At 44.9% G+C, this 22,152-nt stretch overlaps 1 protein-coding gene across 3 annotated transcripts in view; it reads right to left on the bottom strand.

The window, feature by feature from the left end:
• LOC119888958 (transcription factor COE3-like) overlaps positions 1–22,152 on the bottom strand; it is a 195,996-nt gene that overhangs the window by 58,515 nt on the left and 115,329 nt on the right. For 2 of the 3 annotated variants that reach the window (XM_038699770.1, XM_038699772.1), the window contains exons 7-10: positions 18,937–19,018; positions 18,069–18,186; positions 10,747–10,880; positions 8,336–8,462 (exon numbers count right to left, since the gene is read on the bottom strand). In XM_038699770.1, coding sequence (XP_038555698.1) covers positions 8,336–8,462; positions 10,747–10,880; positions 18,069–18,186; positions 18,937–19,018 — 461 coding nt within the window. The remainder of the gene's footprint in view (positions 1–8,335; positions 8,463–10,746; positions 10,881–18,068; positions 18,187–18,936; positions 19,019–22,152) is intronic. The other variant, XM_038699771.1, reaches the window with a different exon arrangement.

Genomic DNA, 22,152 nt, shown 5'->3' on the forward strand with positions numbered 1-22,152 from the left:
GACCTCCTTCCTCCTGGCGTCGCAACTCTGTGTGTGCGTTTGACGTCCACGATCCTCGGAGGCGTCGTTTAAAGCCAGAGGCGGAAAGAACATTTACTCTCTGAGAACACGGCTCGCCTCTCCGAGAGAACTCAAAGCTGCAGAAACTCAGTTCTGGACAACTAGTTATGTAGTTACCAACAGTGTGGGGCAAGTTACTCCTTAAAAAAGTAATAATATTACTGGGTGATAAAAGTAACTAGTTACGTTACGATATTACTTTCATTCCCCCCCAAACACGATAGTCTCTCCCGACTGTTTAACTAATATACCATGTTCACAACAGCAGCAAGGAGGTTTTACAAAACATGTAAGGTTTCTTTACGCCACCGGCTGAAAGAAAGAATAAAGTACTACTGCACATGTATTTATATTATTCAGTACTTCTACCACACGTTACGTTAACGCCGCTCTCTCCCGACGAGTCCGAGCATCAGTGGCAGCAGCTGCCGGAGTTTCACGCCGCTCTGCTGCTTCAGCAGACGCATCTTAGACTGTGACACAGTAATGGCAGCATTATTCCAGCTGTGGACGCAACGCCTCTCTGCCTCGCTCCCGTTCTTCCTTTCACTTTCTGGCTAACAGCTGACTTGAACAACATATAATTTGGTGCCGCTGAGCTGCAGTGTAGTCGCAGATGGTGCGTTAGTAACTGTAATAATATTACTGTTTTGGAAAAGTAATCTGTTACGCTATCAGTAACTGGGAAAAGTAATAATATTCCAGTAACAGTTACTCAAAACTGTAATCAATAAATCCCTCCCAATTTATTGTATAATTATTAACTGTAATCTCTTCCCGGGGTCCTGCTTCTAGCTCTGGAGTTTTAAACTTCCCCTCGGCTCGGTTTCTTTTCACGCCGGGAAAAATCAAATGTTTCTCTTCAAACCTCGTGAGAACGCTCGTTGGGTCGGATCCAACCACAAACAAACCGCTTCAGGACCGGACTGCGACCACCTCCCCTCTAGGGTTTCGGGCAGTCGTTTGTGCGCCTGGTGCACACCGGAGGGTTCTCAGATCTTACCCGATTTTCAAAACATGGGATACCACAGAAATAACGACAGAATTAACGGATGTTTTATATGTACCAGAATATTTAAGAACGCACACACCGGACGGTTTGCACAGAAAACAAACCGAACCTGTGAGGTGTGAAAGCCTCAGCATACAAAGATCTTTTAGACAGCTCAATAAGAAAAGAAACGTTTCCCAGTCCGGAGACTCAACCCCTCCAACACCTTTGGGAGGAACTGCCCCCCCCCTCCTCCCTCTGAATGGGAGCAAATCCCTGCAGCTGGTTCAACATGTGGTGGGAAAGAGTGAGCGCAGCAGAGTGGAGGCTGATGGAGCGTGCAGTCACAGCCGTCCACATACTTTTGGCCACGTAGTGCTGTTTGAATACTCAGATATGATGTCATCTATCTTTGCTATCGAAGCCTCTGCTCCCAGCAGGCCTCCCTGAAAAGAAGGGGGGGTGTTCAGGCATGTCGAGGCCTGCCAGAGGCGACACCCACCCCAAAGGCTAAGGACCCCCCCCCCACTACACATCGTGGACAGAACCCGGCAGCAGAAGCATCATTTTGGGCTAAATGATCAATAATGATGTTCCAGGTTCTGCAGAGTTTTTCTGAGTGACTGGACTTGCGTACAGAGCAGCAGAGGAAGCAAACAGCTGACTGAGCAGGTTAAAGTTTTAGACAGACCCCCCCCCGCTGTGACGAGCTGGCTCGGAGAAACACAGCCGACATCGATAATCTGGTGCAAACATGATCTCCATATCAGGGATCGCTATTTTCCCTTCTGTCTGTTTTCTAAACCACGAAGCACATTGTCTTTCCTCCATCTAGATTCCCTCCTTCCTTTCACATCCTCCTCTTCATCCCCACCTACTTCTCCTCTTGTCGTCTCAATCTCTCACTTCCATCATCTCAGTTTCTCTCTTTACCCCCCCCCCCCACCGCCTTCTTCTAGTACACTCTCCTCCCCACCTCCCCCTCCTCCCCCCTGTTCTCCCTCTCCGGGGCAGCAGATCCCCCGGTGCAGCTGCAGGAGGAGGGGGTTGAAATTAATGAGAGGAGCCTGGAGGTATTGACTTTCCTGGGAAAACACAGCTCTCTAAAAATCAGTGGCTGAGCGCCGCAATAACTCAGCACCCATCGATCCCACAACATCACCCTCTCTCACCCGTCCTCCCCCCCTGCAGGCCGCATTGATCCATGCATTACAAGCTCTGAGGCCGGTGGTGTGGACCCAGAAGCACCGCCAGCTCGTTCAGCACCAACAGCTCTGCTGAGCAGAGGTGGACGAAAGACGCAGAAACTCAAAACTACAAAACCAAAAACAAACGACAACAAAAACTACAAAACTGCTAAAACAACTACAAAATACAACACAAACAAAAAACTACAAAACCAAGAAACTACAAAAAAACCCACAAACAAAAAATTACAAAATCAAGAAATTACAAAAAAACACCATAAACTAAAAACTACAAAACTGCTAAACCAAGAAACTACAAAAAAACCCACAAACAAAAAATTACAAAACCAAGAAATTACAAAAAAACGCCATAAACTAAAAACTACAAAACGGCAAAACCAAGAAACTACAAAAAAAATGCTACAAACTAAAAACTACAAAACCAAGAGACTGCAAAAAAAAACACAAACAAAAAACTACAAAACCAAGAAATTACAAAAAAACGCCACAAACTAAAAACTACAACACTGCTAAACCAAGAAATTACAAAAAAACTGCTGCAAACTAAAAACTACAAAACTGCTAAACAAAGAAACTACAAAAAACTCTACAAACTAAAAACTACAAAACCAAGAAACTACAAAAAAAACACCAGAAACAAAAAACTACAAAACCAAGAAATTACAAAAAAACTGCCACAAACTAAAAACTACAAAACTGCTAAACCAAGAAACTACAAAAAAAATGCTACAAACTAAAAACTACAAAACCAAGAGACTGCAAAAAAAAAACACAAACAAAAAACTACAAAACCAAGAAATTACAAAAAAACGCCATAAACTAAAAACTACAAAACTGCTAAACCAAGAAACTACAAAAAAAAACGCTACAAACTAAAAACTACAAAACCAAGAAACTACAAAAAAAACGCCCGAGGAACAAAAAACTACAAAACCAAGAAACTACAAAAAAACGCCAGAAACTAAAAACTACAAAACCAAGAAACTACAAAAAAATGCCAGAAACTAAAAACTACAAAACTGCTAAACCAAGAAACTACAAAAAAAATGCTACAAACTAAAAACTATAAAACCAAGAGACTGCAAAAAAAACACAAACAAAAAACTACAAAACCAAGAAACTACAAAAAAACGGCAGAAACAAAAAACTACAAAACCAAGAAACTACAAAAAAACGCCAGAAACAAAAAACTACAAAACCAAGAAATTACAAAGAAACTGCCACAAACTAAAAACTACAAAACTGCTAAACCAAGAAACTACAAAAAAAACAGAGACAAAAAACTACAAAACCAAGAAACTACAAAAAAACGCCAGAAACAAAAAACTACAAAACCAAGAAATTACAAAGAAACTGCCACAAACTAAAAACTACAAAACTGCTAAACAAAGAAACTACAAAAAAAACAGAGACAAAAAACTACAAAACCAAGAAACTACAAAAAAACGCCAGAAACAAAAAACTACAAAACCAAGAAACTACAAAAAAACGCCAGAAACAAAAAACTACAAAACCAAGAAACTACAAAAAAACGCCAGAAACAAAAAACTACAAAACCAAGAAATTACAAAAAAAACGCCACAAACTAAAAACTACGAAACTGCTAAACCAAGAAACTACTATGCCACCAAAGGGAAGAGCAGCAGAGGTACTACATGAGCAGAAGTACTGTATGTATTTGTACATAGATCTAGTCTCCAGTGTGTCTCAGGTGTAGGATTCTGCAGCGTCTCCTCGCAGCCTTCTTGTTATTCTGCTGACGGTTTCTCGCCTTCAGCCAGTTTTTCAGAGCGAAGCCGACAGATCAAATCCTGAAGCTGCTTTAAGCCGCGGAGAGGAAGAGAGCAGGGAATTCTGGGAAAGCACTCGGATATTACTGCTCGTCACCTCCAGCTGCACCTCCACTGTGACAGCCGTAGAGTCAGAGTCAGAGTCAGTCAGAGTCAGTCACAGACGAGGAGTCAGAGTCAGAGGAGTCAGAGTCAGTCACAGATGAGGAGTCAGAGTCAGAGGAGTCAGAGTCAGATTCAGTCACAGACGAGGAGTCAGAGTCAGAGGAGTCAGAGTCAGAGGAGTCAGAGTCAGAGTCAGTCACAGACGAGGAGTCAGAGTCAGTCACAGACGAGGAGTCAGAGTCAGAGTCAGAGGAGTCAGAGTCAGAGTCAGAGGAGTCAGAGTCAGTCACAGACGAGGAGTCAGAGTCAGAGGAGTCAGAGTCAGTCACAGACGAGGAGTCAGAGTCAGAGGAGTCAGAGTCAGATTCAGTCACAGACGAGGAGTCAGAGTCAGAGGAGTCAGAGTCAGAGTCAGTCACAGACGAGGAGTCAGAGTCAGTCACAGACGAGGAGTCAGAGTCAGAGTCAGAGGAGTCAGAGTCAGAGTCAGAGGAGTCAGAGTCAGTCACAGACGAGGAGTCAGAGTCAGAGGAGTCAGAGTCAGAGGAGTCAGAGTCAGTCACAGACGAGGAGTCAGAGTCAGTCACAGACGAGGAGTCAGAGTCAGTCACAGACGAGGAGTCAGAGTCAGAGGAGTCAGAGTCAGTCAGAGTCAGAGGAGTCAGAGTCAGAGGAGTCAGAGTCAGAGGAAACAGAGTCAGTCACAGACGAGGAGTCAGAGTCAGAGGAGTCAGAGTCAGAGTCAGAGGAGTCAGAGTCAGTCACAGACGAGGAGTCAGAGTCAGAGGAGTCAGAGTCAGTCACAGACGAGGAGTCAGAGTCAGAGGAGTCAGAGTCAGTCACAGACGAGGAGTCAGAGTCAGAGGAGTCAGAGTCAGTCACAGACGAGGAGTCAGAGTCAGAGGAGTCAGAGTCAGAGTCAGTCACAGACGAGGAGTCAGAGTCAGAGTCAGTCACAGACGAGGAGTCAGAGTCAGAGTCAGTCACAGACAAGGAGTCAGAGTCAGAGGAGTCAGAGTCAGAGGAGTCAGAGGAGTCAGAGTGAGTCAGAGTCAGTCACAGACGAGGAGTCAGAGTCAGAGGAGTCAGAGTCAGAGGAGTCAGAGTCAGAGTCAGAGGAGTCAGAGTCAGAGTCAGAGGAGTCAGAGTCAGAGGAGTCAGAGTCAGAGTCAGTCACAGACGAGGAGTCAGAGGAGTCAGAGTCAGAGTCAGTCACAGACGAGGAGTCAGAGTCAGAGGAGTCAGAGTCAGTCACAGACGAGGAGTCAGAGTCAGAGGAGTCAGAGTCAGAGGAGTCAGAGTCAGAGTCAGAGTCAGAGTCAGAGTCAGAGGAGTCAGAGTCAGAGTCAGTCACAGACGAGGAGTCAGAGTCAGAGGAGTCAGAGTCAGAGGAGTCAGAGTCAGTCACAGACGAGGAGTCAGAGTCAGTCACAGACAAGGAGTCACAGACAAGGAGTCAGAGTCAGAGGAGTCAGAGGAGTCAGAGGAAACAGATGAAATTCACTTAAATATTGAATTATTTGCTAAATGTGGTTTCAACAAACTAAACGTTACGAGCAACAAAAAGTTTCAACACATTTTGGGAATAAAAGTATTCACCTACATGTAGTCACACGGCAGAGTCACTGAAAAGACTATATTTACTTATGTAAAGAAAGCTTTTTAATAAAATGAGGACTAAAATAAAACAGTTTCATTAACAGGTCGGCAGCCATGATGTTTTTTTCTTTCTGCTTCCAGCGAGTGAGTTTAAACTCCTGAAGGAAATGACATCAGCCTTCTCTTCTCCGCTTCAATTATCCACCCCTCGCCTGTTTGGTGTTTAAAAGCTCGGCTCATTTCACATTCATGAACGCAACACGCTTGCTGGCACAATGAGCGCGCTCTGGAAACACACACGGTCTTAAAATATGGATGTGTAAATCAGATCAACTGGCGAACAGTGCGCACAATATGGCCGCTTCCCTGGCAGGAGGAGCGGGGAAGAAGACTTGGGAGAATTACAAGAAACTGTACGACATTATGATGCAGCCACCTGTCGGGGTTCAGCCTCGCGATGCCTTCAGGGACACAGAGGTTTTGTTGTTTCCTATCAATCAAACTGAAGTCAGATGTTCACGTTTCTACATTCGGTCTGCGGATGCTGCAGAACCAGAACCAGGCCGCGGTTTCTGCAGCTTTCAGAGCACCTCCTGTAAATCCTGTGTATTTTACTTTACTGATGATCATCTTAAAAAGTCCGTTGTACTGTTCACTTCCGCAGAGCTGGTCTCAAGACATATTTAGATCTGTGGGATTTTAGGATTTTTACTGCCTCCATTACAAAAATCTGCACAAAATCCAGCACAGTAACGTCAGTAAAGATTCTAATGAATAGAAAATCAAATCATTTCACAAGAAACTTTCATGATTTTATATTATTATATCAAGATGGCATAACAAAAACGACAGCACCCTCAGTTAGATTTTTGTTGCTTTTCTAACTACACTTGAAACATGTTTTTATATTCCTTTCTATAAAAATCAACTTGCAGACACGTTAAAGAGATGCACTCCAACAACCTCACGTCTGATTTGAGTTATGTCACTGTAGCATGGCGATGCATTATAACTGCACTTATAATTAACTGAAATCCTCACTGCATCACCACATGACGATGGGACTCCAGGATTCATTTGTCCACATGAAAATGAAATTAATCACCACATTAAAGAATTCCAGGTTTTCCTCATTCAGCAGGAACCCAGACTGGACCCTAAACAAACACTGAAACTTATCTGGTGCTTTTATTTTCCTACCATCAGATTACAGAAGACACTTTTCTAAAATCTCATCATCAGTCTGGATTTCACTCCTGTGTGATCTGGATTAAAACATGTCGGGGTCGCTCCTTTAAACTCCTGCATGTTCCTGAGGAGAACACAGATAACAACAGGCTCTATTCACAACACACCTCCGTATAAAAGCAAAGCTCGCAGCTCTTGTCAGTCGTATCTGTAAATGGAATCACAGATTAGCATTGCAAAAGGAGGCGGCGGCGGCGGCGGCCGGAGCGTCCATTGTGAGCGTCCACCTCGTCCCTCCTCTGCACCGCGCTGCCGTCGGAGGAGGCGGCGCCTCACACAAAGACTGCAGCGAAAGGAAGGAAGCTGTGATAAACCGGTGTTAAACAGAAAGCCCGAACACGCTTGGCCCGACGCGATGACATTTACTTATCGCGCTAAACAGCCTTCCATCTGACCTTTCTGCTACTTTGAATGACATCTGGATATTCTGACGGAATAATCGGGGACAGTAAAAGCACTGATTGGAGGGAGATAAGGAGTCTTCGGACGGCACGTGTGGACGTTTAACTCTGGACAGCAGACAATGAGTCTGAAGGACGAGCTGGAGAGAGGAGGAGGACTGACACACCGGGGAAAGTGTTTACTTCACTTTCAGCGTGTTGAAAACAGGTTACAGTGAATAAGACGCCTGATCCTCGTCAGTAAAACCCGGCCTCGAGTGTAAAAACCTTAAACCTTCACTTTAAGCTCTTCTTCAAGCCCAGAGAGATTTGGTCCAACATTACAAACTGTTATAAACATGCTGTTCGTTCAAACTCGCACAACTTAAAATTCTAGCGGAGATCACAAAGTCTCTGCAGACAGCAGAGCCGTCAGGCTGCAGTTTGAGTGAATGACGGTGTCAAATGATGCTCAGGACTTGAAGAACATCTGGTGCAGAAACAAAAGTGAGCGTGAGATGTTGTTGGTTAAGGTGGCGACCGATAAACCCTGAAATATTCACTTAATAATAAATCAGAGTTTTCCCTTTACGAAGGAGTTTATTTAGTTTGCTAGTGGTCTGCAGATCTGCAAACCTTCCCAGCGTCAGGCTTTTAAAACCACCAAATCAATAAGATATTGATGTTTATGTTTTGTGATCAGTGAGAGTTTGTCTTAGAGACCTGAAACCCTGAACGGCAGGTTCAGGCCAGAACAGAGAGTCTGACTGCAGCACGAGGACGTGCAGAAGAAAGTTTGTGAGAATAACATTTAAACATTCTCAAAGTTTTCCAAGTACCACCATCCATAAAATTAGTGTTTAAATTAGTGTTAGATTCACAAGCTGACATCTAATCCAATAAACCCCCCGTCCACAATCAGACATCGCTGCTGTCGGGTTACTGGTTACATACCGGTGTAGACGAAGCGTCCTGGCGCTCCTTTGCAGAACTGTTTGGATTTGTAGGACAGCGTGACCTCCACGACCCCGGGGATGTGGCGAGGGGGAGTCTGGACCCGGATGGCGTGAGGGGTGATCAGCTGGAGGAAACGAACACACACACACAATCTGGGTCACAAGTGCTGCACAGATCGTGAGGAGAAGCCGGCAGGTTTGAGATGCTTCTTCTGTATTTTCAAAAACAAAATGAAAATGTGAAAAAAAAACAACAAAGACGACCGCGACCCTCAGGCGGCGCGTAGAAAAAGACAACATGACAAACGAACAAATTACACTTGGGTTTACAGAGGGCAGGCGTTGATGTCACTTCCCTCCCGGAACCCGCTGGACTGAGTGGCAAAACATCTGATGCCACGGCTGCGTTTAGCAAACCGGGAGCAAAACAAGCGATTATTTGCTCAATAATGCAGAAAACGGCTCCTGAGTGCAGGAAGTGTTTAAAAGAGAAACCCCAGCGTATCTTTCAGCATGAATATTTCTTTAGTGTTAAAACATTTGCACGTCTTTTGCTCCTGAAGTGTATCGTCACACCTCTGAGCTGAGCCCCGACGTCCAACCACCACTTCTCAACATATTTAACGTTAGTCAGAAAGTTATTCTTGACATATCCCACTTTTTAAGCATCAGTATGACAGAATATTTTGTGTATTGATGAAGATGAAGAATCTTGCATATTCAGTTCAATGTGACTCAGGCAGTGACAGGCCACTAAATGAAGAGCCGGCTCCCTCCACAGATCCGTAATCCCCATCACGCCCTCCAGGACTGAAACTTTCAACTATTGGGCTTCAAATGACACCTCAACTCTTTTTAATTTTGACACATTAACTCAAACCTCGTCTTAACTTCAGCCGACGCTCGACCTGTTTTAGGTAAAGAGACCGTCAGTCTTCATAGCGGCGTCGTTATCAACCCTCTTTATCTAGAGTTTAATGGAAACCTGCAGCATCACAGACTTTTCTTTCTGTAAAGAACTTTCAGGGGGAAAACAGTCCGACTGTCTTCCTCCAATCTGGGTCAGCGTGCAGTCTGTGTTTAGAGGGATGCTGGGCTTCGCAGTCCGTCTGGCGACGCTGATCAAAGTGAGCAGCTCCGTCAGCGGCGTGTGATGTGAAGCGAACAGCGTGTGGAGGTATATCTGCGCTGCCTCGCACCTCCTTCCCTCCTTCCCCGCCAGGTGTTCTGCTCTTCTGGACCCGCTTCAATATTTCATGGCGTGCCGTATGCGCAGCTCCTCCTGCGGCTCCACACGCACTAAATCTACATATTTTTGGGGGCATGCAGACCTGGCGGAGCGGCACGGCTACAGATCCAGATGCAGGTGTTTCTACAAATGTGTGTGTGGATGAAGAAGATGGAGAACCTGATGTACAGTAAAACGTGCAGCTGCTCGCCGAGCACAGACTCTGAGCCAAATATTGTTTTTCTGTGGATTTGCTGGATCTGTTTGAGTTCAGCTGATAAATTACAGTATCTCACCAAAGTGCGTCCACCCCTCACATTTCTGTAAATATCTGATTCTATCTGTTCATGTGACGACGCTGAAGAAATGACTCTGCTACAATGTAAATTTGCTGTCCCCTCAAAATAACACAGCCACACCGAATTTATCCCACCTGCTCCCCATTCACAGCTGAGACCCCGTAACACTAATGAGTCATATGACACCGGGGAGGGGAAATGGCTGATTGGGCCCAATTTGGACATTTTCACTAAAGCAGAGTTCACCCTACAAGATTTTTAGCCTGATTTGCTGCTCAGCGACAGTCGTTACGTGTGAACTACTCAACGACGTATCAAAACGTTTCCCCGACACATTTCTGACACATCACAGACGTCTGCCAGATATCCGGCACGCCAAATATCTGGAAGAGTCGTAGGTTCGCATCATTTCCTGTTTCACATTTCATGTGTGTTTTCTTGACCAAACTGGTGACACAGCGGCTGTCAGCTCCTGTAGCGTGTGACCTCCTGTCACCGATCAGTCACGTCGTGTGAACGCCACGACCACTTCAAGACTGCCGTCACAAGACGGCAAGTTGTGTGAACGGCACGGCCATCGGGCGACGCTGAAAGTCGTGTAGTCTGCAGGAGGCGTTAGGGGTGTCCTCACTCTTGTTGCCAGCGGTTTAGACATTAACGGCTGTGTGATGTGTTATTTTGAGGGGACAGCAGATTTACAAGCTGCACGCTCACTACTTTACACTGGAGCAAAGTGTCACTTCTTCAGTGTCGTCACATGAACAGACAGAATCACATATTTACGAAAACGTGAGAAACTGTAAATGCAAATAAAGCCAATCACGTCAGCTGACCGAAAGAGCAAGGTTTTCAGGTTTTCTAAAATAACCGACGTCCTCTCACCTCGCTCCAGACCAGCATGGTGCCGAAGACGACCTGCAGGCCGTCGAAGAAGTTGTCCCCGATGAGGATGACGGTGGCGCCGCCGGTCGTCCAGCCCTCGCTCGGGCTGATGGCTTTGATGCAGGGCGTAGCTGCTTCGGAAACACAGGCGACACAACAGCAACATGAGAAACAAGACGTACAGTTATTCAGAACAAAACCATCAAATGAGATGTTTCCATCAGGACAGGACTGTGTGACGGCTAAAGCAGATGCTAACCCGGCTAATTTAGATCAGCTAATGAGTTTCAGCTGTTGTTAGCAAACAGTTTAGCAACTCATCTTCTGAGATTAGTTCAATTTAAGGTCAGCAGCTGCGACAGTTTGCTTCACAGTTAAGGACAGAAGCTAAATATACAGTTTCAGGTTTATCCAACAGGCCGGTTTAACAGTTAAAACTGTTGGTTTTATGCTGGAGGTCCAGTTAAAGAACCAAAACTATCTGGTTTAAGATCCATGAGTGTTTAGCTTAAACCATTTTGCAGCGAGCGTTTCGGTTCCCTCCAGCGTCTGAATCTTCACTCCTCCTAGGAACGCAGGTGTCATGAAGCAACAATTAAGTTTTTAAAGAAAGAAAGTTTGATTCCAGCTTCTCAAATGTGAATATTTTCTGGTTTCTTTGCTTCTATACGACAGTAAACTGAATATCTTTGGGTTGTGGACAAAACAAGACATTTGAGGACCAGGATCAGTTCATCGAGAAAATAATCAGCAAATGAAAGTAAACGTAAGTTTCAGCCCTGCAAAGCTTGTAACTGGGACTTTGACTCTGAAGATGGACAGGAAGCGTTCACTAAAATAATATCAGCAGAAGTTCTATTTAGAAAAGCAGGATCATTTGCATGATGTTTATCTGTTGTTTAGTGACTAATGGTTCAGTCAGTCCGTCAGAAACAAGCAGCAACTTTAAAGTGAAGCCAAAAACTGCAGTTCATGAGTGAGTCAGTCCCCACAGAACTCCGACTTTACAAAAGCCGCGTTTCATCTCTGTAGCTAATTTCTAGCTCGCTCGTTCATGAAAACGGTGTTTTATTTATTATATAAATTATATTAAATCAGTCACACGCTCAGTCCTGTCCAGCTCATATCTGTGGACATGTAGCGGCGGCGTTTCTACCTGCAAAATACTGCGTAATGCGTTTGAATCTGCTGGTGCTGCTAACAGCGTCTGGAGGCGTCCATCTTGGTTTTCCAATTTAAATCTGTCGTTGGACTGAAACGAGCGACTTCATTCCCAGCTCCGCCCAACGAGGTAAATTAAACGCGGCATAAAGTTACGCATAATTAAGGGTGGGATGCTTTGAGTGACAGGTGTGAGCCCTCTCAGGTGGTCCACCGCAGCAACGAGTCGCTGTACTTAATGTGTACTTAAGTACTTTACTTGAGTATTTTCTCCTCCTGCTCCGTCTCTCAGAGGGAGACTTTTATCTGACAGCTTCAGTTACTTTACAAAGTCAGAGTTTATAAAAGATGATGTTTTTTTATACAGCTGACAGGATCATTCGACTGCCAACTGACTGATGGCTGAAATCATTTTTCATGTAGAAACATTTCATGATTTCAGCTTCACTAACGTGAACATCTGCTTTTCCTTTTGATTCATTTTTTAAATAATTTGAATGTTTGTGAATAATTTTGTCACTTTGGGCTGCAGCCACAGGACACATTTTTCTGTATTTACTTCTACTTTTAATACTTAGAGTACATTTTCCTGAAGTAACATTTTCAATGCGGTGCCTTTCTTGTGTGGTGTTTTACTAAAGTAAAGGATCTGAATACTTGAGCACCTGCAGGTGACGTCACAGAGTCTGTGGTGACTCTCTGATCCACCAGCAGTCTGTTAGTCCGCCACTAACACATGCAAATTGATCGTTTCTTCCGATGCCACAGAGATCAATACGGGGCTCCACATAAACAGCGTCTCCGTGATGACTAGACTGCCGAGTCAGCCGGGCGGACGGACTCGCGAGGCTCCGCAGGTTTACAACCTTTTCCCGGACCGAGAGCCTTTTTACTGGGAGGAGGATTTTATATTCCAGTCAGAGCTCGGAGCTTCCTTTTGTTTACTGATCTGATCCATAAAAACATTCCCGTTACAATTTTCCCCACTGTTAAAGTTACAGGCAGGACGAGCTCGGGGAAAAGGGAAAGCTTGTTGTTAGGGTTTCAAAGTGAGAGGCGGTGCCAAATGCTTTCAGGGGAGGCTCAACGAATGGAGGTGAAAACGACGCTTGGCGAGGTTCACTGTCTTTCACACTTTCCCAGAGAGTTTCTCCTGGTTTAGCTTTCTGCGAGTGGCTGTTCAGACATGCAGTTATTCAGCTATCAGTGTTTTAGATACTGGGTCTGTAAATGATATATTGATTTTCAATTTAAAAAATGTTTACAATACTTGTCTTTACAGGCCGTTTTACAGGTTTTATGCTTGTCCACAGTATTTTCTCATTTATGGAGTAATAAAAAGAGATTTCCAAAATCCCCTCAGTGAGAACATTTGAGTTTAATCTGTCAACAAAATCAAACAATGATTCTGAACCCGACTTAATCCAGAGGTCAGATTTCAGTTCTAGAAATAGATTCATTTGCATATTTAAACATAAAACTTCAGAAAACCTGTAACACAAAGAAACCTGTTCACCTGCAGCGTCAGGTTATCTTGGATCAATCGAGTGTCTACGGGATCAAATAAGATGATCACACAGGTATCCAGGAATTTAGTGAAACTAAGCAAATAAACAAAGTAAATAAAAGAAATTTCAATTTAATCATTAATTAGGAGCTCATTTCTAGTTTCTGCAGAGCGTCAGAAATGTGCGGCGCGTTCAGATGGGAGTTTCTGGTATTCAGCGGCTTAATACTTTTCACTGGTTTTCATCGGCTGGTTTGTTGATGGAGAGCAGCGGGAGGGTTTTCAGGTAACTTTTAAAAGTCACTCTGAGTTTCCAGAGGAAAGAAAAGAAAAGCCTGAACCCTTCAGCAGAGGGCCGAGGCTTCTCCCGCTCCGACGAGCCGATTGTCATCTGCTTATTAATTTCCCTCTTTTGTCACAGCAGCAAACAAACAGTCCGACGGCTCTGAGGCGGGTGGCGGCGGCGGCGGGGGGACTTTCCAATCAAATGAATGGAGCACAAAGGCGAGGAGCAGGCGGTGGAAAGTTTTATCGAGGACACGGGGGGGGGGGGGTTCAGGGTTGGTGACAAAGGCGGGAGCAGATGTTGGAGCTTTTTATCGGCTCTGAAAACATCCCAGTCTGGATGAGATGAAAGGCCCCCAGCTTCCCTCCGCGGGCCGAGTTACAGGGCCGTCTGGTAAACAACGGGCCCCTTTTGGCCCCTGCAGGACGCCATACAGAACGCCCCGCGCCCCTCAGAGTGGAAACGCTTCTGTACGTGAATGTTTAAGTGTTGATTTGATACGTTCCCGCAGCGTCTCAAGGTGTTATCACAGGTGAGAAACAAGAACAGCTCAGCTTGGTGGATGACATATCTGTGTCAAGTAGCGTTTGTTTTATCCCTCTGGATGTGCCAGACAGGTGGGGTTTGCCACACAGGACAGCGCTGCAAGAGCAGGAAAAAAAGTTTGGGCACTCACAGGTCAGCTTAGTCTGCTCTTTCTTTCATCAACAACTTTATCCTGTCTGAAGTGCCCCCGGTGTGATAAACTCCACCCTCCTGGTGCTGCAAGTAGGTTAAACCAAACGAGACAATTACATCATCTGCTCCTGGAAAAGCCTCAAAACTTTAAAACAAGTGGAGGGAAACTGCAGAGGGAGTAGTTTGGGAGGTGACAGAGGGAGGACATGGTGGCTTTTTTGAAGTCTGACTGGTGGCAAATTGTTCCAGGGTTTGTTTCACTCTGCTGTATGTCCCAGGAGGGTGGGGCTTACCCTCATAAGACTAAAATGATGAGTGTCAAGAAAACAGAAGCACAATAAAAGTCAGTCAACTTTTCTGTGACTGAAAGTTTTACCTGCTATTTCTAATGACCTGATGTTGTTAAGACCCGTCCGTCTGGTGTACCCAGCAGGTTAAAACAGGTGGTTTGTGAGGGAGTTCTGACGTCTGACAAATTGTTTTACTCAGTTCGATGTCCCAGAGGGGTGGGAGGAGTAAACAACAAGTCTCGGGAAGTACAGACAAAAATGTATGAAAGTCGCTTAGATTGCGTTGGACCCCACCCGTCTGGTGTTCCAAGTAGGTGAAAACAAGCAAAAGAGTTTCACCATCTCCTCCACCAAAGCCTAAAACTTTACAACAAGTCGAGGGAAACCGCAGAGGAAGTCTTCTGGGATGTGACAGAGGGAGGACACGGCGTTTTTTAGATGTCTGGCTGGTGGCAAAAGGGTTCAGGGTTTGTTTTGTTCTACTGTATGTCCCAGATGGGTGGGGGTAACCTCACGATTACCTGACTGTGAAGTTCAGACAAAAGTACATGAAAGTGAAAGTCAATACTTTTCTGTGACTTTCAGTTACCTGAGAGTTTAAAAGGTCCTGATAAGGGAAGCCCCGCCCATCTGGTGTGCCCAGTAGATAAAAACAAGCAATACAGTTACAACATCTCTCCTGGAAACGGCTCAAACTTTTAATGGAGTCTACGGAAACTGCAGAGCGAGGTGATTTGATGGATGACAGATGGACGACGCACTGGCTTGTTGATGTCAGACTGGTACTTTAAGGGTTTGTTTTAACTTTGTGGACGTGCCAGACAGGTGGAGTTTACCAAAACGGATGATCCAGTGAGTGCTGAGAATTTTAAAACAGACACAGAACGTATCAGAGAGTCAGTTTAGTTTCACTTCCCAGTGACTGACGCGAGGCTTTATTTCATAAACTCCACCCGTCTGGTGTTCCAAGTAGGTCGAAACAAACATGAGACTTCTGCAGAAGTGTCAAACTTTGAAGCGAGTTGGGGGGAAACTGCAGAGGGACGTTAGAGAGGGAACATATATTGATCTGTTAATGTCTGATTGGTATCAAATAGATTTCGAGTTTGTTTTACTCTCCTGTAGGTGCCACACGGGTGGGGCTTTCCACACGGGTCAAAAGGGAGGTTTAGATGAAGTGTTTTAAAGTCGATTTAATCCCCTTTTCTTGCGACCCACATCTTTTCTGATGCTGGTACTGGTACGGTTAAGCCCCACCCATCTGGCACTCCAAGTAGGTCGAATCAAACGAGAGACTTATGTCATGGCTCCTGGAAGCGCCACAGTGAGGCGGGAGGGGTTTTATTGGAGCGGGGACGGGGCAAAGCGGTATTAAAGTTTCCAGCTTCGGAGGAAATGTTACCTCTGAGTTCCAGCTCTCAGAGTCGAGTTTCGCCGTGTGAAGTTTACACGCCGATGATGCGTTTTATTGGTGGACGCTGGAAGAACGGAGCGTTTGTTCGCTGTCCTCTCCCGGCGGTGCGGGACGTCCAACAGAAACAGGGGGCAGGACGGAGACCTGCCGTCCCCGCTTCCCTCTCCTCAGACCCCCTCGCTGTTTTCCTTTGCTGTAGTTGGTTTTTGGCTTTTGTGACATTAAATATTTGCCAGTTTTCTGCCCGTCTTAGTGATTCTGATAAATCAAACACACCCGCACTCCTTCTTAAAGGGCCACGCCTCAGATTTCACATATGAAACTTATATAATGTCGGTATATAAGATCTCCTGAGGCTACAAATGTCTAACTGGAGGTGTGGAGTTTAAAGCAGGTAGGCTCTAATAAAGAGGCTATCCAGGTGCATTGTGGGAAATGTAGTACCCAGTGTTTCTGGACTTAAAGTCAGGATATCTCCACCCCTGCTGCTCTGACTTGGATTTTTAATCTGCCTCTCAAACAAGAAAAACTACCATAAGGAAGTAAACTAAGAAATTCTCCATGTCAGGTGCTGGTTGGTCGCAAAAACAAGCCACCGCACACTGAGACGACTTTGCTGTGAGACGACTTTACTGTGAGACGACTTTGCTGTGAGACGACTTTACTGTGAGACGACTTTACTGTGAGACGACTTTGCTGTGAGACGACTTTACTGTGAGACGACTTTGCTGTGAGACGACTTTGCTGTGAGACGACTTTGCTGTGAGACGACTTTACTGTGAGACGACTTTACTGTGAGACGACTTTGCTGTGAGACGACTTTACTGTGAGACGACTTTACTGTGAGACGACTTTACTGTGAGACGACTTTACTGTGAGACGACTTTGCTGTGAGACGACTTTACTGTGAGACGACTTTACTGTGAGACGACTTTACTGTGAGACGACTTTACTGTGAGACGACTTTGCTGTGAGACGACTTTGCTGTGACAGCCTCCATTTGTTCTATATCTATCATTTTTAACATCTTACACAAAATTCTATAAAAGACACAAACAGGACGAATATCAAAAGACATGTAGAAAAACACGAGAATCATTTCACATAAATCCATCAGGAGACTAATATGTAACAGGAACTATTAACAACGTTTTGATCTTCATCATGTTTATGTCTTTTTTTTATAAAAATGATGAAACACTAAATAAAACAGTAGAAAGTGAGTGAGGAGGAGGTGAAACGTGTTGTTCACAATAAATCACAGTAATGTTTTTTTATTTTACCTTATGGAAGCGAAACACTAAATCACAGAATCACTTTTAATGTTTAACTGAAGTGATCTTGACTCAGATCATTAAGGAAATGTCTCTTTTAATTTACAAGTGGATCCAAAAAAATAAATAAAATTGAATTTTGTGGAAAAATTTATTTTCTTCCACAATTTAATTTAAAAAGTGAAACTTTCTAGATTCTTTACACATAAAGTGAAAAATGTTTGGGTTATAATCTTACTGATTAGAATATCGAACAGAGAAGAGCTCTGATCAGCTGATTAACTCAAAACACCTGCAGAGGTTTCTGATCTCTGAGTCTGATTCCGCTCAGTTCAAATTAACTTTCCGCAATATTGAAATATTTCTAGATGCAAAATGAACTTTTCTGACCACCAGCCAAGTGGCCAGTGAATGAAAAGAAATCTACCAGCCACTTGCACAGTTTAGCATTTAGCAGGCGGCGGCTGCTAATTCTGTACTGACCCTGTTATTTGGCAGAGCAATCCTCAATTTTTATTTAAACTTTTTTATTTTTAAAAATATCAAGGCAGATTAGGCTTTATTTTGAAAGGACAGAGTGACAGGAAGACGTGGGGATGACGTGTGACAAAGGTTTCCAGCTGGACTTGGACCGGGATCTTGAATGTTTCTGGATCTGTGTCGTACAGGAGCCCAAACCCTTCAAGCTAAGAGTCTCTGGCGGACATCTTACCTTCGGAGGGGTCCAGGCGTCGGGCGCGGCGGCCGTGTTTGGAGTTGTTGTGGACGAACATGTTGTCTGACACCGCCAGCACGTGACCGTCCACGTTGACCGTGGTGGAAACCACCACCTGCAACACAAACATGTCGGGGTCATTTATAGCAGCACTGCGTCAGTCTAACTCATGAAGTAAAGCAACGCCGGTTCCAGGTGCAACGGGTGTAGCAGGCGCACCGGGTGTAGCATGTGTACAAGGTGTAGCAGGTGTAGCATGTTTAGCAGGTGCACCAGGTCTACCAGGTGTACAAGGTGTAGCAGGTGTAGCATGTTTAGCAGGTGTAGCATGTTTAGCAGGTGCACCGGGTCTACCAGGTGTACAAGGTGTAGCAGGTGTAGCATGTTTAGCAGGTGCACCGGGTCTACCAGGTGTACAAGGTGTAGCAGGTGTAGCATGTTTAGCAGGTGCACCAGGTCTACCAGGTGTAGCAGGTGTAGCATGTTTAGCAGGTGCACCGGGTCTACCAGGTGTACAAGGTGTAGCAGGTGTAGCATGTTTAGCAGGTGCACCGGGTCTACCAGGTGTACAAGGTGTAGCAGGTGTAGCATGTTTAGCAGGTGCACCAGAACTACCAGGTGTACAAGGTGTAGCAGGTGTAGCATGTTTAGCAGGTGCACCGGGTCTACCAGGTCTACCAGGTGTACAAGGTGTAGCAGGTCTACCAGGTGCACATGGTATAGGTGTATTAGGTATAGGTGTAGAATGTTTAGCAGGTGCAGCGGGTGTAGCAGGTGCAGCGGGTGTACAAGGTGCAGCGGGTGTAGCAGGTGCAGCGGGTGTACAAGGTGTAGCAGGTGTGTCTGTCACAGTTCAGCCTCTTACCTGGAACCTCCTCATGTCTCGTGGGTTTCCTGCATTTTTCAAACAGTTCTGATTGCACTTGAGGAAGAACTTGAGGAAGAATCTGCAGGCAGAAACAACAGACAGGGCAGATTGGTGCGGATTCAGGTTTCACCGGTCCTCAGAGTCCCGATCTGATCACAACCCCTCGAGCTCATTAAGAGCCGGCACAAACAAACGCTGATCCAGGATCAGAGCTGCAGCTACGGGGAGTCAGTTTGACTCACTTTACATCAGGGAAAGTTTTAAATTCCCCTAATTCCACAATCCAAAGAAAAGATTCAATAAAAACAATAAAAAGACAGAGTGTCATGTTTGTATAATCACACCGATCACATTCACAACGTTCATTTTTATTTTTCATTTCGAGTATGTGTAAAAAATCAGACAAGGAATAAATTAACCAGATCAAAATAATTAAATTATAAGATAATAAATGAATTAAGAGTCATGACTCTTCTTTAGGTGAAAACATCTTTGTTTAATCTCAAATCCATTTATCCAGATTTAAAAGTTTGTTTTCAGAGATGCGACGTGTAACGTGACCGTCATCAAGTCCGTCACTGTTCCAGTTGCAGAATGACAAATATGCAGAAAGTTAGGAACTGAGAATATTGACGTTTATAGATGTTAAAGGTGTCGACAAATACTAATGTTATCTAGTTACAGCTGCAACTGATTCTGTCTCAGTATGACAACATGTGGATTTATCGTCGCTGCTGGATAATTCACCTCATTACAGGCTGAAACGTTGAAGATTTGTAATCTAAAGCGGAGATTTGAAACGTTTCATTTGAACATAAATTCACACATTTATTTGCTCCAAGATGTTCTGAATTTTATCTTTACTGCTGGCGTCGCTCTTCTTGTCGTGGCGTTTCGGTTTCCGGGTCTCTCGCCTCTCAGCAGCAGATGAAATTATCATTCTGCGGCGGCGGCGTCTTGATAAAGACAGTCGACACTTCCCGCAGACTTATGGCGTCTCATTAGGAACCGCCTTTTGATTTTTCCCTCGCCCCCGCCGCGCGTTGATTTACGCCGTTTTTTTTTACGGCAGCAGAGGAGTATTGATTGGGAATGGATATCAATGAGGACGGGCGGTAATAACCCGCAGCTTCGGAGGAGGACAGTGGGGGGGTCAGAATGGATTGCCACCTTAATGCATTTCCCACTGCCTTGTAATCTGTGCACATCCATCTCTCGAACCATAAGCCCCACCCCCCCCGTTCTGATGGAGCGCTTCCTTTTTAATTGCCACATTATCACAATAATAATCCGGGCAGTTAACAAGCGGCAAGGTCGCAGACAGACATGTCACATTAACCAGGGGATAACCTCGGCAGAATACCCACACCCCATCTCTTCCACCGCCTCCTCCGCCTGACTCCGCTTCAGCAAGGCATGCTGGGAGTGCACGAGGAGGAGATATAAATGAGGTCGGCATCGATTTCCACCTTAATAAGAGGGTAACAATATCTTTAAAAACACAGAGCGGGAGCTCAGCCAGGTTCCACTCTCTCTGCATTTTTACACTTTGCTCCAAGAGAGCCCAATTATTATTAGGCCGTTAATAATGACGTCATTAAAGATGATTCATTTTGTTTCTGTGGTAAAAAAAAACTTAAACTTGACGGATTATTATGTGTTAAAGGTCTTTATTTAAAATGTAAAAGCTTTAAAATGGAGCGAATGACATAAAAGCAGAAAAAACTGGTGTAATGTGAAAGTTTTTACACCTTAAAATGCTTAAAAACATTGAGATCTCTATATTTATATCGGTTTATGTTTATGTGTAAAACAACTTGGTAATAATTCTTCTTCTGACTCATTTCTTCATCTTAATCATTTTACTATAATTAAGCCAAAACTTTGTACCTTAACTGAAACATTCAGATTATTTTTAACGGTACCTGTGATTTCGTTTGGTTAATTTGAACAGTCTGTCTGTAACGCATCTATTTATTTATTAACCTTAGTTGAAACATTTTGAGTCAGTAAATCACACACATTCATACACCAGGGGCAGGTCAGCGTTCAGCATCTCGCCCAAGGACACGCAGCCCGGAGGAGCCCGGGGATTGAACCGGCGACCTTCTGATTAACCCGCTCTACGCTTCAGGAGACGCACAGAACTGCCTGTCAGCAGTCTGCATCTGGATCAGTTCTTCAGCAGGAAGCCGGGACGCTGAATGTTTTAAACCTCCTGCGTGGACTCTGGTTTGTCTGATTTGTGTGAACTGACCCTTTAAAGACACACTGAGCGTGCAGGAGGAGGAGGAGGAGGAGGAGGAGGAGGAGGGTGCGTATCGACTGAAAGCTGATCTGCTGCTCTGGAGGCTCTAATGCCCTTTATGGCAGTGAACAGAATAATATGGAGCTCCATTCAGATGATACTGAGTCCTTCAGAGAGCTGATATGGATCAATACGGATTGAATTAAAACGCAGCTGGAGACAAGACCAGAGGCTCACACACACACACACACACACACACACACACACACAGTAACACACACACACACACACACACACACACACACACACACACACAGTAACACACACACACACAGTAACACGCACAGAAATACACACACTGAGACACACAGAAGCCTGTGTACACAAACATCCTGCTCAGAGACAGAAACACACACACACATATTTATAACACATGGACGTGGCCTCCGTGACGCCGCCCACAGGAGTGCGAAGCTCAGTGTGGCGGCCATCTTGGCGGCGCCTGGCTCGCCTGACTGCCAGCTAATGCAAGAATGGGCACAGATGATGATGATGATGATGATGATGATGATTGATACAGCTACACACAAATACACAGTGTTTTAATATTTTACAAGTGGTACCGCCGCGTTGCCGTCGTCCTTGACGTGAATGTGCGATTGTGCTGCAGGTCAGCGCCACCGGACCCGATGTTGTTAAAGTCAGCTGTTAAAAGCTAAAGGAAGAACGGAGAAGGAGGGAGAGAGGCGTTCTGTCCACAGCCGGAAGTGTCGCCATTATTGCGTCTCAGTCTGAGATGCAGAGAACTTTGTCGTCCGTTGTAAACTTTGTGCGAGCGGCAAAAAGCTTTCAGCCGCCAGCAATTCTGCGTCCGATTTACGCGTGAAGCAGCACAGCAACGGGAAACTCGTAGAGAAAGAAACTCGGCGCTGAGTGGGCGGAGCTACTGCCAGAGACGATGGGAG

The sequence above is a fragment of the Micropterus salmoides genome, unplaced genomic scaffold (genome assembly GCF_014851395.1).
Source record: "Micropterus salmoides isolate LMB-PRFRI ecotype aquatic unplaced genomic scaffold, ASM1485139v1 Ms_hic_scaffold_5, whole genome shotgun sequence".
Lineage (NCBI taxonomy): Eukaryota > Metazoa > Chordata > Actinopteri > Centrarchiformes > Centrarchidae > Micropterus > Micropterus salmoides.